At 37.5% G+C, this 15854-nt stretch overlaps 1 protein-coding gene across 4 annotated transcripts in view; it reads right to left on the bottom strand.

The window, feature by feature from the left end:
- Positions 1-345: 345 nt before the first annotated feature.
- EFCAB11 (EF-hand calcium binding domain 11) overlaps positions 346-15854 on the bottom strand; it is an 86649-nt gene continuing 71140 nt past the window's right edge. For 3 of the 4 annotated variants that reach the window (XM_067556331.1, XM_067556328.1, XM_067556327.1), the window contains one exon: positions 346-1016. In XM_067556331.1, the coding sequence (XP_067412432.1) occupies positions 947-1016 (70 nt within the window). In that variant the 3' untranslated portion in view covers positions 346-946. The remainder of the gene's footprint in view (positions 1017-15854) is intronic. The other variant, XM_067556329.1, reaches the window with a different exon arrangement.

Below are 15854 nucleotides of genomic sequence, written 5' to 3'. Positions count from 1 at the left end.
GACATATTCTGAAAACAGTCATAGTGTGGCTCAGAAAAGCATAAGAGAATAGGCAATATCTCAAAGAGTACAAAATCTTCATAATCAGTCAATGAGTGGGTGAATGTGTGTGTGGAGGCAATGACGGATTCCATCTTAATTTCCTCACAGCTCTTGAGAAATACCCTGGTCTGGCTAAAAGATACACACTGAAAGTATTTATTGAAATCTATTCAAGATTTGGATATGTCTCTTTCTGGCAAGCCAAGTTCAGGTTGAAACTTCAGAGATTTCTCTTTATCTATGAGAGTTTTTTTAACCTCTCTCTAAAAGAATTTAACAGACAAAAGCCTGAAAAGTGTGAAAGTTTACCTTATTATTTTATTATTATTAAAAAGCACATATTATCCAGTTCTCAAGTTTTTTAAACAGTGCAATGCTTTGGAATTAAATCACAGAGTTGTCCAACCAATAAATGATCTTGCAATTAAAACAATGTGTGGTATTATATGAAAAAGGACAAGATGTTTATATGGAAAATAAACATACTGATGGTTTTAAAAAAGGACAGGTTTTATCAGCCATAAAAGGTTTAATTCATTCAGTCCCAGGACTCCTCTCTGTAACGGTATATGAGACATTTTGGCTCGTTAGTGAAATACCGTTGAAAAAGCCAACAAATAAAATACTAAGTAACATCTATTGAGCCAAACAGAAAAAGTACATAACTGAAGTTCCCACTCAGGGTAAATTGGGGATCAATTTAGTTTTCAAATATTTTCAGTATTACACACACACACAAATGAATACACCTTAGTTGACAACAGTAGAGCCTCAGAGGCAGTTCTTCAGAGCCACATTTATAGTAAGAGTTCTAGCTGAAACAACTGAAGTTTCATTGCTTTTTAAATCTTATCTTTTCACGAGTGAATATACTTTAGGCAAACTGTAGTGTTGATATTTCATTTTATCCGTAGTTCATTGCAGATTCAAACTCTTTGAAGCTGACATGACCATCAGAATCCTGATCGACTTCCCTATAAAAGAAAAGATATTATAGATACTTAAACTCCAAAAGGTATTATGTTAAACAGAAATTACACTTTGTATTGTAATTCACCAATATCCTTCCGGAGTATTCCTAGTGTGGTGTCACTAGAACTGCATAAAAACAAAACAATGCCCCAACAAAGGAAAACAAAAAACCTTACTTTTCTCAAAGTTCTTTTAAAAAGGAGAGCAAGGCCATGTTTACACTAGAAATTTACATTGCTGTAGCTGCACTGCTGTAGCACATCTGGTGAAGATGCTATAAGCTGAGAGGAGAGAGCTCTTCTGTTGGCTTAATAACTCCATCTTCATGAGAGGTGGTAGCTATGTCTGTGTGAGAAACTGCCGCAACATAGCGCTGTCTACACTGGTGCTCAGGTCAGTGTAACTATGTTGCTAACGGGTATGGATTATTCATGCCCCTGAGTGATGTAGATATACCAAAGTAATTTTGTAGTGTAGACCAAGGCTTAGCAACATTATCCACATCAACAGAAGGATAAATGGAGTCACAAAAAAGTGAAACGATTTGCTCAAAATTAGTGAAAGATCTGGACATGGAACCCACGCCCCACACTTCCAGTCCAGTGTTCTATCCACTGGACCACAGTGCTTCAGAGGAGCTATTACTTCAAAGCTCTGTGACAGTGCATGCTAGCCAAACCCACATAGCCCTTACTGCATTGCTAACTCATATCTAATTTATCTTTTGTAATTATCCCTATGACCTCTCTAGTCTGATACTTAGCTCTTTGTACAAAGATAATGCTAATAAAAGGCTCAGACTTGATCCTACGAAATACCTCAACGCAGGACCAACGTGGGACCCAAATAAGAAGTTTCAACATAAGGTCTTTTTTGACACTTAGCTAATATTAAGTTATGCTGAACTGGTTCTTATCTATAAACTTTAATGCTAATCATCTGGTTGCCCCAGCAGTATTGCATTATTTAATCTTCAATTTGAAAAATGTACATTTATAAAGTTTCTAGTTTTTATAGTTAAAAGGAAAACCCTCCAAATGTTTAGACATTTGTCTGCACATGGTGCTTGAAGCAATAGTTCTGAAGGGTGCAAACTGCTCTTATTTATATCAAAGGTGTTAACAGGTAAAGTATTAAAGGGTGGTCGCTTAATTAATGTCAAATAACATAGCTTTAAGGAAAATAGGTCTTGTCAAACTAACCTTAAATATTTTGATGCAATTACAGGTTTGATTGATAAAAGTAACTGTGTTGATGTAGTATACCTAGACATCTGTAAGACATTTGACATAGTTCTGCATGATACTCTGATTTAAAAAATTAACACTATACAAAAACAGTATAGTCCATATTAAACGCATTAATTGCTATTCAATATCTTTATCAAAGGTCTGAAAGTAAATATAAAATTATTGCTTGTAAAACTTGCAGATGACACAAAAATTGGTAGAGTGATAAATAATGATGGAGTCAGATTAGTTAAAGAGACTAATCTGGATCACTTGGTAAACTGAACCCATTAAAACAAAATGCCTCTCAATACAACTAACTGCAAAGTTACCCATGTAGGAACAAGGAATATAGGTCACAAATTTTAAAATGGGAGACAGTATCCTGGGAAGCAGTGACACTGAAAAGGACTTAGCAATCACTGTAGATAACCTAATGACTTGGGTAGTCTACACTGCCCTGCAGTTCAGACTAAGACAGTCTGAATAGCAGTTGCTCACCAAAGTGCTCCACTGTAATGACTTTGTGTGCATGCTGCAGGAGTGAACTTAAAGGTCCTTAATTTGGTCTTTTAGTGCAAACCTTGGTCCTTAAGGTTGTGCCCACAGCAACCACACTGGGGAGTTTCAGCGCAGGACTTTGGTGTGCACTGCTATTCACACCTCCTTAGTCTCAACTGTGCAGCAGAGTAGCCATGCCCATGAACTCCCCATGCAATGCTATATCTAAGAGAGTGAATGTGATCTTTGGGATATATAAACAAGGGAATATTAAAGTGGATTAGGAAGATAGTATTATCTCTATCATTAGTGAGATCATCACTAGAACACCATGTCCAATTCTGGTGTACACACTTCAAAAAGGATGTTGAAAAATTGGAAAGCATTCAGAAAAGAGCTACAAGAATGATGAGATCTGGAAAACATGCCGTATAGCAAGAGACAAACTCAATCCATAAGAAGGTTAAAAAATGACTTGATCATGGTGTACAGGTACATACATTGGGAAGAGATATCTGATAGTAGATGGCTCTTCAATCCAGTAGATAAAGGCATAATGAGATCCAGTGGTTAGAAGCTGAAACTAGACAATTTCAGACTAGCAATAAAACATAATTTGTTAATAGAGAGAGTAATTAACTATTGGAATAACCTGCCTACGGACATGGTGGATTCTCCATCACTTGAAGTCTTTAAATCAAGACTGGATCTCTTAATATAATATATGCTGTAATTCAAACAGAACTGATGGGGTTGATGCACTGTTAACAATTTTACTGCTGAACTACACTGAGAGTCTGGGAATGTGAAGAGAGCTGGATTGGCAAGTACCACTACTTCTTCCCACCAGTCTGACTCTTGTAAATAAGATACGGCAGACTACACTTGCTGATCAGTGTTTGCCTTTTATTATTTTTATCTACACTTCAGCATAAGTATGCCTGATGCTTTTTCAGACAAATAAGAGTGTCTTAGGTTTTTGTCCAAAAGATCTTACAGCCTAAATGCTCCTCTCACTTTCCTGGTGTGCAAGAGGAGAATGTCCACTGCTAGATTCTTTGAGGGGGGTGCATCTTATTTTAAAAAGATTAGCTACTGAAGAATTTTTTTAAAAATCTGTTTTATTGACCATGTTTATTACTGGAATCCAAACTAGCAATTAGCTAGTAAAGATACCCAGATAAACAATATATCCAAGATTGATATTCTTGAGCTGATATCCAATAAATGAACAGTCTCGGTGGTTATTATGAAATATGAACCATCTAGTTTTCAAAAGGATCTTTGATCAAGCCTCAAAATTTGCTCCCTGAATCAATGACAGGCACTCATTTTAGAATTTAGGGTTGAAATCCTTCATTGAAATCAATGGGAGTTTTGCCATTGACTTCAATGGGCCCAGGATTTCATTCCAAATGTCTGACTACCTGAGTAGCAGATACCTCTATCATTTGTGAACCTGATTGGAAGCAGTTTTTAAAAATTTGGCCCTAAAACTCTACGTGGCACATGCTCAATATCTCAAAAGCCGCTAAAAGGCTCTTTTAAATCAAGGTTCACTTTATGAACAATCTTTTAGCAGAGATTAGCAGCACATGTTGACTAATGAACGGTAAAGGAGTTACGGCTTGTTAAAAGTAGTAAATTTAAGAAATACTATACTTAATTTAAAATGTAGATTTCTGAAAGCTCTGCCAAAGTAATCTGAAAACCACAATGGTCTCAGAGAGCTAAATCTTCATTTTCATCCATTGGGGGCAGATGAAATACTCACTTTTGTGATTAAGAAAATAAAATGTTACAGTATATTGATCTAAAATAACTGCATACCTCCGAGGTCACTATTCATTTAACTTTCTTTAGTAAATATATGTAGATATTTCATATTATGCAGTAGATAAGGCAGACTGTGTGATCTTTTACTTGAATTTTAGTAATAACAGTATCACAAGTTACTGACTGCGGAATATAAATTACCCTCTTATTAAATTAGCTAGTTGAAGACTCCTGAAACCACCTAAGTATTTTTTCTTGAGGAATTGGATTAGATAAATGGTACTTTTCTCTCAACAGGAATATTTTAACTGTAAATCTCAATGAGAATTGTAAGTGAATAATCAACAAAAGTAATGTTTAATATATGTTGCCTCCTAAAATGTCCTGTTTATTAATCACTGAAATAGAGAACTTACTTAAAAAAGCTATCCACGCATTGAAAATGTATTTTCATCCTTTCATTTTATAAACAACAATATTATGTATTGATCAGCCATTATATTTTCTTTTCTTCTGTCACCTTCAAAATATAGTTTATATAAGGCCAAATCTGGCACTTCTTACTCAGGCATAACACCCACTGTTAGTGAGTGCAGAATTTGGCCAGCAGCATTACAATGTTTCTTCTTTTATATTACAAATAAGCCTTATGTAATCATTTCCTAGAAAATAGGCACTACATCTGAAAATACATTCATCCCGATTTAAAGATCAACCATATTTATTCACCATATCTGTCTAGAAAATATAAAGGAATAGGTCATAAGATTTTATACATGCTCTGTAGCTTCTGTTTTTCCCCCAGTTGATTCAATGACCGAGTTACGTGGTGAATTGGAAAGTTGAGTGATCATTCAGATCTGATATTAAAAACAAAGATTATTTAATTTTACTATTGAAGGTATATGCTGTATTAATTTGAAGGAGGAAGTTTTGATCGAAGAGAGAGAGAGAGAGATCACTCATGAGAAAAAAGCAAATGTATCATTTAGAAGGTAAATAAAACATTAGGGAGGCAGCAGGTGTAAATCTGTTGCCCATAGGGCTAGTTTGATTCTTAAGTAATCAATATAATTAATACAGAATCAAGTTGCAGTGGGGGAGGTCTAGGTTGGACATTAGGAAAAAGTTTTTCACTAGGAGGGTGGTGAAGCATTGGAATGGGTTACCTAGGGAGGTGGTGGAATCTCCATCTTTGGAAGTTTTTAAGCTGCGGCTTGACAAAGTCCTGGCTGGGATTATTTAGCTTCCAACTCTATGATTCTATAGATCACACTACAAATTAAAGCTTCAAAGTTATTTCTCATTGAATTCCACGGTGATGGGAGTTTACTGTGGTTATTGCTGCATTAGAAAATCGAGTATTTCCCTAAAAGTGAAAAAAAAAATGTTTACTGAGATAAGGTGGGTCAGTTAACATCTTTTATTGGACCAGCTTCTGTTGGTGAAAAAGAGAAGTTTCATAACAACTGTTAGCTCAGAACAAGCATCCTCATGAATCTGAGTGTCCTGTGTTTATCCAGTCTGGGTCTTTAAAAAGACCATGAATTGATAATCAGCCAGACAATGGATTTCTCTTCAAGGTGCAGCTTCAAAAGGATGAATCTGAAGGTGGGTAATTTGCATTCCCGTCCTTCCAAGGATTTCCTAGGAAACCTACTCAACTAACAGCTCATTCTTGTCTTAATCCATTGTTTAAAAGAGTCTTCTGAAGCTCGTAACATTTCAAGGTTGACATTAGTCATATCTCCTAGACAAGTTACATACAATACCATAATAACACATAAACATTTGCATTTTTATTACAATAAGCTACTTAAACTTAAGACACAAACTTAATTCAATAAGGTTTAACTTAATTCAATAAAGTTTGCCCAGGATATTGCAGGAAATTGCCATATCTGTCACAGCTCCTACGAGACATCTGAGGGCTGAGTTAACTCACATCTTCATACCTAGGTTTCTCCACCACTTACATATAACAGGCTTAAGACATACTAAGAGTACTAGTGGCTTTTCCTTGTCTGCTATGCTATGTAAGTACTCCAATAGGAAATTCAACATTAGAATAAATTTCCTTCATGAGTTATTCCACACTTCCTGCTGTCTCCTCATTTACATGTGAGTTGTACTTAAAGACAGGCTGTGTATTCTCTTAAAATAACTTTGAAACATTGGTGCCCTGCAGGTGAAGAGTTCTGAAGTTTCCTGAATTACCATGGTGACACCTTAACTGTAATGAGGCACAGCAAGCCACTTAGCAGTACTGCCTGTATATATGAAATGCGAACTGCATTGCTGTCCACAGTCTTCTCCCCAAAAGCTGCTCTGCTCTGAAGAGCTCCGACACTTCCCTTTCCTTGCATCAACCACAAATATCCAATTCATTCTCTAAGGGAGTCATTCCCCATTAATGTTTAGTCCTCTACCACATGTATCCTATAATTATTATTTATTTTTATTATTGTAGTGACTAAGAGCTCTAGTTGAAATTTTCCAAACCATAGTTACCTAGTAAGTGCAAATTACACTTAGAAAATATATTACTTCTCCTTTCATTGTGTTCTACATCCACTTGTCGCATTTTGTTTCTATTTAAATTGTAAGTACTTTAGACTACAGATTATCTTTTATGTTCAATAACCATTACATTGAGGACCCCAATCCTGAATTATCCTTCTGGGAATTACTGTAGTACAAATAAAAAATACTAAACATAATACAAGCAGTTTGTCCATTCATGTCTACTAAATGTTCATGACTACTACTATTTCCTGATATGTCTGCTCCAATGGGAATTCCTTATGTGTTAGAAAAATCAAGGAATTTCAACTGGTAAAAAATTGCCATGGTGACATTTTCACATGGAAAAGTGTTTAAGGGAACAAGAATGAAAAGAAAAGAACATTTTCTTGAAATTGCCTCCTTATGAAACACAACTTGTAAAGTATTTCTTTTAATTATACCACACAATTCAAGAGTGTGACTATAATTTATCATTTAAGTATACTGTAAATCATAGTGAGGGCACATAGACTTGAGAGTTTAAAGTTCAAGTTGATAGCAGATGCTTTGTACTATAATAGTCTGGATAGCTTTGAATAACAAACTCACTAATTGACAATTCAGAAAAATTATAGCAACTGCAAGGAACTATGAAGGTTGACCCTTATGTATATAACCTCACTGGGTACATTAAGAGTAAAATTCTAAGAGTCAGGCAGACATTTAAAATAAAAAGAATGTTTTCATTTTAATTTATTTTTGATTGTTTGGTTTTGGATCTTTTTTTATGAACTGTCAGAGGAATAATTCAAACTAGAGTCAAAACTTCCATCACATTAGAGCCAAAGCTGTCATACTGATTGAACAGTGAGAGGAAAAATTACACTTCATGCAAGGAGCCCCTGCTGAGGATGAAATGACCCATCAATTGAAGATTCAAGGATGACAGCCTCTCCAACAAGCTGCCTTCTCTTCTGATTAACCAGCCAGCTCTTTCTACTTATAGTGCTTGCATCTTTGTTGATGGGATTCCTGCAGGGCTCCCACAGCAGTTTAGTTAGTAATGCATATATTAATTTAATTTCTTTAAAGAAGTCAGTGTTAGGAAAAGCCACTCTGATACTTAGTAAACACAGAAGAAAAAGATTATTGTAGTTTATTGTTGGCTAAAACAGGATGTATATTATTGGATTACTAACAGTTAAAAGTTCTATTTTGAGAGAGGGAGGTCTCAAGGAGGTATTTAAATTGTCAGATCATCATGTTATCATCAAGGTATAAAGGTACTTATCCTCAAAATAACCTGGAGTGCTCTCCAGTTTGTTAAATGATATTTTTAAAGTAGGGATCAAATTATATACTAGTTTAAGAAAGGATCACACAAGTGGTTTCTTTTATGCTTAATAAAATAAGAATAAAATAAGAATTTTAAACTTAACCTGGAACATTCCTCTTTTATCACGTTTAATTCATCCTGCCAATGTAATATTTTACAATAAACTTATTTTTCTTAGTGTTCTTTCAAACATGAAAGTGTGCAAATATTTTGTTTGAGGTCAGCAGCACATTTATTGCTACTATTAATGAATGTGTAAAGATTACACTGGATGACAGAGTGAACAAAAACTGAATGCTATGGTACCTGGAGCCCAAAGATAAGCAATTGGACTCTGCAACAGATTTCTAAAGGAAGGGGAAAGTCAGTCACCTCTGAGCAAGGTGACAAACAAAGAGATAGAAAAAGAGCCCTGTCCTGTTCCCACTGAACAATGGCAAAATTCTCCAGGACTTCAGTGGGAGCAGGAGCAGAACAGGAACAAACCTTTTGTTTACAGTTAATTGTAGGAAGGCTCTTAAGTTTATACAAACTGAACCTGAATCTTAAGCTATGTGGAGAGAGGGGTCTGTGGTTCACGATGATGCTTATGTTATAAGAAATATAATTATAATAATTATGCTTATTTTATAAGAACTGTTCTGCTCATTTTCAATATCACAAACTGTCATGGGTAATAAAGATATTTTTATTTATTCTGAAAATAATTCAAAGATATCTTAGAACTGACAGACTCTTTATTCTCCCCTTCTGTAAGCACAGGGATTCCATAACTACAGTTCTCATCCTTCTTCCAAAATGGGTCCATTAAATGGATTAAGAATTGGCTAACTGGCAGATCTCAAAAAGCAGTTGTTACTGGGGAACCATCATCAAATGAAGGCCTTTCTAGGAGGGTTCTGCAGCAATGGCACCAATTCAGATACTTTCTGAGGGAGGGGGGCAAATTCCGGTCCCTGGTCGTTCCCCATCCATTCAGGAATCCTGGGTCTCCCTTGGGCAGGGAGTCTCCCCTCTCCCTTACCCAAACAGTGCATGAACTAGTGCCACCAGAAGTTGAGTTCTTGTCAAATTCTCCTGTGCTCCGCCATCCAGAGACAGACTACCCATGAGCCAAGATGCAACACCATTTGGCCTGGCCTCCTCTGACGAAGGGGCAGTTGGGCCAAATTTGAGTTGCACTACAGCCCTGTGCACCAGCTCGCAACACCATTCACTGAAATTTGGCCTGGACACCCTTCCATCTGTGGAGAGGCAGCTGGGTCAAATTTCAGTGGTGTTATGGCCACACAGCTGGAGCAACATTCTAGATTGCTCCAGCAGCAGCTGAACTGATTTAGTATGGGACCACTGCTTAGAAGTGGGTGGGCGATCACACACAGCCCCTGGTTCCTCCGACTGCTCTAACTGGCACCATAGTTCTGCAGGGATTGGCTGAGGCCTGACACTATTCAATATTTTTATTAGTGATACAGAAGTAAAAATATAAAAATCACTGTTGATAAAATTTGTTGATGACACAAAGATTAGCAGATTGGTTAATAATGATGAGGACACAGCAGTCAAACAGAACAATCAGTTTGTTTGATAAGCAGGGTCCATTCAAACAAAATACATTTTACTATAGCCATATTCATAGTTTTAAATACAGGAACAAGGAATGCAGGACATACCTACAGAATGGGGAACATGATCTCTCTACTTCAAACATCCATCAGAAGCCAAGGCATGAGATGTAGGGAGAATGGGTTGGATGACAAATGATCCCATTGTTTTGGGATAGCAAGACTGGAACTTTAGGTAATGGTCTTGGAGGACATATTTCCAATAGCATCAGTTCCAAGTAAAAAAACTGCCTTGGTCAAGCACGAGCTATCAGGATGATTTTTGCAGCATTTTGTCTGATCTTCCTGAGTACCCTGGGAATCAATGGAATTGGTGGGTAGGCATAGATCAGTGCAGGGGACCATCAAATGAGAAATAAGTCCGAAAGGAACCCTGGACTCTGACCTCCTCTGTAACAAAAAATCCGACACTTCTTGTTCCCATCTCTCACAAAAAGATCTATTGACAGATGACCCCAAGCCTTGAAGGGTGTCCAAATTAATGAGTTCCTGATTGTCCATTCACAATCTGCTGCAGTGTCTGCTTAGCTTGTCCACTAAAGTGTTGTGCAGAATTGTGGTGAGAGACACTTGATGCTGAATGCACCAATTCCATAACCAAACTCCCTCTCGACAGAGCAGGGATGATCATGCTATGTGACTGCCTATTTATATAGGTCATGGCAACTGTATTGTCCATCATGAATTGACAGATAGTCCCTGAATCAGAGTAAGAATTCGATACAAGCCTTGTCTAGTGCTCCACCACATTTATATGTAAGTGAGTCTCTTCACAAGTCCATTTATCCTGTGCTCGATGGTGGTCTAGATGTACTCCTGAAGCCAGTAGTGATGTAGTGGTTAAATAAGTTCTGGTTGGGTGGGATGGTGAAAAAGATACACCTTTGCACACCTTGTTGGGGTCTTTCCACCAGTCTAGTGAGGCGAAAATAGCCTATGGAATCGGCAGAGGCATGTCTAAATTGTGTCTGTTTGGTGCATGCAGTGATTTTTAGTCAACCTGGCATTTAATGTAGGTGTAGTGACAAAAGTGCAGGAAGCCATATGTCCAAGTAGACTTAGGCAAGTACATACCATATCTGTGGATTTAAATTAAGCTACATGACAAGCGTGGACATGGTTTTGAATCTGGCCCAGGGCAGATATACTTTGGCTGTCTTGGAGCATACTACCTCCACCAAGTCTATATGTTGAGTTAGAGTTAAAATAGACTTTTCTTTGTGACTTTTAGCCTGAGGCATATGAAAAGTTGAAGGATTTGATGGAGCTTCACGCATGATGCTGAGAACTTCCCTCTGACCAACCAGTCATCCAGGTATAGATAAATTGCTATACTTTGTCTTTCTAGATGTACAGCTACTACTGTTAATATTTTAATGATCATCCTCAGTGCAGTGGAGTGACCACAGGGCAGAACTTTGTACTGATAATGTTTTTTTTCCCATCAGAAACTTTTAACATTTATTTTGTGTCAGGTGTATGGCAATATGGAAACAGACATCCTGCAGATAGAGAGCCACAAACCTGTTTTCTGGATCTAGAGATGGTATTATGAAGGCTAATGTGAACATTCTGCATTTGACTTGGCAAATTAAAGTGTTGAGTGCTCTCAAATCCAAAACTGACCACCATTCTCCCTTCTTTCTGGATATGAAGAAATAATGTGAATAGAAAGCTTTCCTTCTGTATTACAGAGGAATCTCTTCTATGGATCTAAAAAGAGAGAAGACAAAATTTCTGTTGTAGAAATCTTTAGAGAAAGGGATCACTGAGTAGGAACAAGTTGGGAGGGATGAGGGACAGAGCAATATGGAACAGTATGAAATAACCTGATGGAATAATGTTCCTGACCTAGCCATCTATTGCTATGGAGTTCCAGGACTCCTGGAAATAGTAGAAGCATTTTCCAAAGGGAGGGGAATAAAGGACTAGATCCCTCCTTTGTAATCCTGGACCAACCCATTAGTATGATTGTGGCTGTGTGGTAGGACATAGTTATAGTTATTGCACAAGGTCTTTTCTTCTGGTACTACCGTCTTTTTGTAGGCCATTGATCTCTGAACAAATAAAATGCATGGTGCTGTCTTCTGTCTAAAATATGTGTGAGGTCTCCTGTTTTCTTTCTGTTGCAGGTGTATACACCCTTTGGGAGCAAAGTGTGGCATAAGTATCATTCAAAGTGTGAAAGGCATCATCAGTTTTTGCACTGAATAGATTTAAGCCCTTGAACAGAAGGTTCTCCACTGTTCATTGAACTTCCTTTGGGATTCCTAAACTCTGACAAGATATCTGCTTCATGATCACAGAGGTAGCCACAAATTGTGAGGCAGTATCAGCAGCATCTAGAGCTGCTTGAAAAGATGTTCATACTACTAACTGATCCAGTGAAAACAGGCATTTAAATTCCTCCCTATGTTCTTGTGGCAATTTATCAAAGAAATCCATAAATTTATGATACTTTAGAAAATCATAACATGGAAGCACAATGTGATAATTCTAAATTGAAAGCTTACACAGCATTTACGACCAAAGAGATCTAGTCATTTTGGCTCCTTTTTGGCTACTCATCTTTGGCTGGCAAAGGAACCAGTACTGCTTAACATATTCATAAATGATCTGGAAAAAGGGGTGAACAGTGAGGTGGCAATATTTGCAGATAATACAAAACTACAAGATAATTAAGTCCAAAGCAGACTGCGAAGAGTTACAAAGGGATCTCACAAAACTGGGTGATGTGGCAACAAAATGGGAGATGAAATTCAATGTTGATAAATGCAAAGTAAAACACATTGGAAAACATAATCCCAACTATACATATAAAATGATGGGATCTAAATTAGCTGTTACCACTCAAGAAAGATCTTGGAATCATTGTGGATAGTTCTCTGAAAACATCCACTCAATGTGCAACGGCAGTCAAAAAAGCTAGCAGGAAGTTGGGAATCATTAGGCAAGGGATAGATAAAACAAATTATCATATTGCCTCTTTATAAATCCATGGTAAGACTACATCTTGAATACTGTGTGTAGATTTGGTCCCCCCGCTCTCAAAAAGATATATTGGAATTAGAAAAGGTACAGAAAAGGACAACAAAAATGATCAGGGTACTTCCATATGAGGAGAGGTCAATAAGACTGGGACTTTTCAGCTTAGAAAAGAGATGACTAAAGGGGGATATTATGGAGGTCTATAAAATCATGACTGGTGTAGAGAAAGTAAATAAGGAAGTGTTATTTATTCCTTCTCATAATACAAGAAATAGGGGTCACAAAATGAAATTAATAGGCAGCAGTTTTGAAACAAACAAAAGGAAATATTTCTTCATATAACACAGAGTCAACTGTGGAACTCTGCCAGAGGATGTTGTGAAGTTGAAGATTATAAAAGGGTTAAAAAAAAGAACTAGATAAGTTCATGGAGAATAGGTCCATCAACAGCTATTAGACAGGATGGGCAGGGATTCAAAACCATGCTCTGAAGTGTCCCTAGCCTCTGCATGCCAGAGGCTGGGAATGCGTGTCAGGGGATGGATCACTTGATTACCTGTTCTGTTCATTCCCTCTCAAGCACCTGGCATTGGACACTGTCGGAAGACAGGATAGTGGGTTAGATGGACCATTGGTTTGACTCAGTATGATCGTTCTTATGACTTATGGCACTGTATTCTTTTTGTTAGCTACCACAATTACTAAAAAGCTTGGTACTGGCTGTGAATAAAAGGTATTCTGCTCCCACATGTCTGATTTCTTTGAAATTGAGATTACTGTATCCAGTGTCCACCCAATGTTCTTGGCAAAGTCCAATAAAGCTTCATTAATAGGAAGAGCCACTCTTCCTGGCATATTAGTGTACAGAATGTCCAACTATTTATGTTAGATTTCATGCGCCTCCTCTCTTGGGATCTAGACAGATTTGGCTACTTGTTTCAATAAATCACAGAAGTTCTTCTAGTCATCTGGACAAGATGGTATGGAAGAAATTACCACATCATCTAGACACAAGGATAAGATTCGCATTTGTGCTTGTAGATTCTCATTGTGGAGCTACTCCTCCTCAGAAATTTCTTCTGCTGCTTGAGGATCATGAGGGGACATCTGAGGCTGCACAGATTTTTACCTCTGAACAGATAGGAAAGATCTCTCTCTAGGAGATTGATGCCTACAATAAAGACCCCAACATGATCATGCTGGTATATTATAGCAGTAGGAGCCCAGATGGAAGGATATCACTTTCATAAACTCTATGAAGTTTAACATTGTATGAGATCCTAGACTACTTTTTTGACCTATAAAATGCTGAAAAAGAGGTCATAAAGGAATAAGTAGGGGACCTCTCCCCACTGTGTTCTGAATCCAATGATGAATATGCACATTCTAATCTTAAAGGTTGGACTGGTGAGATTGAAATGCTAGGGTGTAATATTGGTCTAGGAGGTGGTATCAGAGAGGAGGTCAATATTGTTGAAACAGAGGGTGTACACACCAGAAGAATGTTTAGCCCAAATGAAAGTTAAGAGAGATTCCAGCTCCTCCAAAAGCTGGAGGTCCTTTGATACTGTACACTTCCTGGGTACCAAGATAGATGGTGTCACAAACTTCTACACTGGAGAGTAGCTCATCAGGGGTACCGATGCCAACTTACTTAGAATCATAGGATTAGAAGGGACTGCAAGGGTCATCTAATCTAACCCCTGCCAACATGCAGGATTTATTGTGTCTAAAACCATCAAAGCGATTGATACCCAGGAGAATGCTACAGCAGTACTGAAGTACTTAGTGCCACACTAACTCCCACAGACATTGCCTCAGTACCAGAGGCAGATAGTCTGTTGTCTCAATACAGTATCGAAGAGTCGGTACTATGCTCCTTTCAAGCTCCCACAGTTCTCGATTCAGGCCATGGAGTCGCCTCAGAATGGGAGGGAAGAGGCATTTTAGACTTCTTTGTCTAAGTTCTCTGAGGAGATCAGTAGATGCCCAGGCTCAAGTGAGTATAGCGTATGTAATGACAATATCTGCTGCTCGCATCATAGACATACTCAGAGTAGTTCCCCTAGGCCTCAAAGTAAAAACTGAAGTGTTATGGCCTATTGAACACCTGGTTGGTTAGTTTACACACATGAAGCCATATTGGGATCAGAATTGGGATATATTTGTGAAGAACCACTGACACAATTTATATAACCTTGTAAAAAAGATGAATTGGATGCACGGAATTGTCAATATGCTTTGTTACCCAATAATAGCATGAATTCTACCGTTGTGTACATTGGACAAGGTTGTATTTGTATACTCATGCAATGTACCCAAGTTGTGATTAATAGAATTTATAAAAAAGATGTTAATCCTGCTCAAAATAAATGTTATTGCAATGTTGCTGTATTGGAATTGTGTGATGTAGTTTATGACGTATCAAAGAACATATTTCAGTTATTAATAGTAGATATGTTGGAGAATATGTTCAACTGTGATATTGGGAGTCAATACTGATTTGGTACAATGCATGCTAATACATTCAAACATGATAACCCTGCTTACACACATTCAGAAACAATTGAAGGCTGTAAATTTGATAGTCAAACATGATGGGATTAAAGTAATCGAAGTCCTAGATCCCGCAAAAGCTGCCACAAAGCACAGTTGGTGGGAAACCCTGCTGGGATGGTCCCCCACTGCTACTGGGATTTTAAATCTAGCATTGCATCCCATTGTGCTTGTGTGTGTGTTGCAGATAGTTTCTATAATGGCTGCAGTGGAACTCTTTTGGTGGACTAGAAGATTCCTAAAACAACTCAAAGGACTAAAAGACCCCCATATATGAGTGAGGCGGCGCTCTGTGATATACCTTGCCGACGAGAAGACACTAAT

This window comes from Emydura macquarii, unplaced genomic scaffold, assembly GCF_026122565.2.
Source record: "Emydura macquarii macquarii isolate MOO-44397 ecotype Brisbane River unplaced genomic scaffold, CSIRO-AGI_Emac_v2 contig_1713, whole genome shotgun sequence".
In the NCBI taxonomy this organism is placed as follows: domain Eukaryota; kingdom Metazoa; phylum Chordata; order Testudines; family Chelidae; genus Emydura; species Emydura macquarii.
This window is presented reverse-complemented; position numbering and strand designations above follow the sequence as displayed.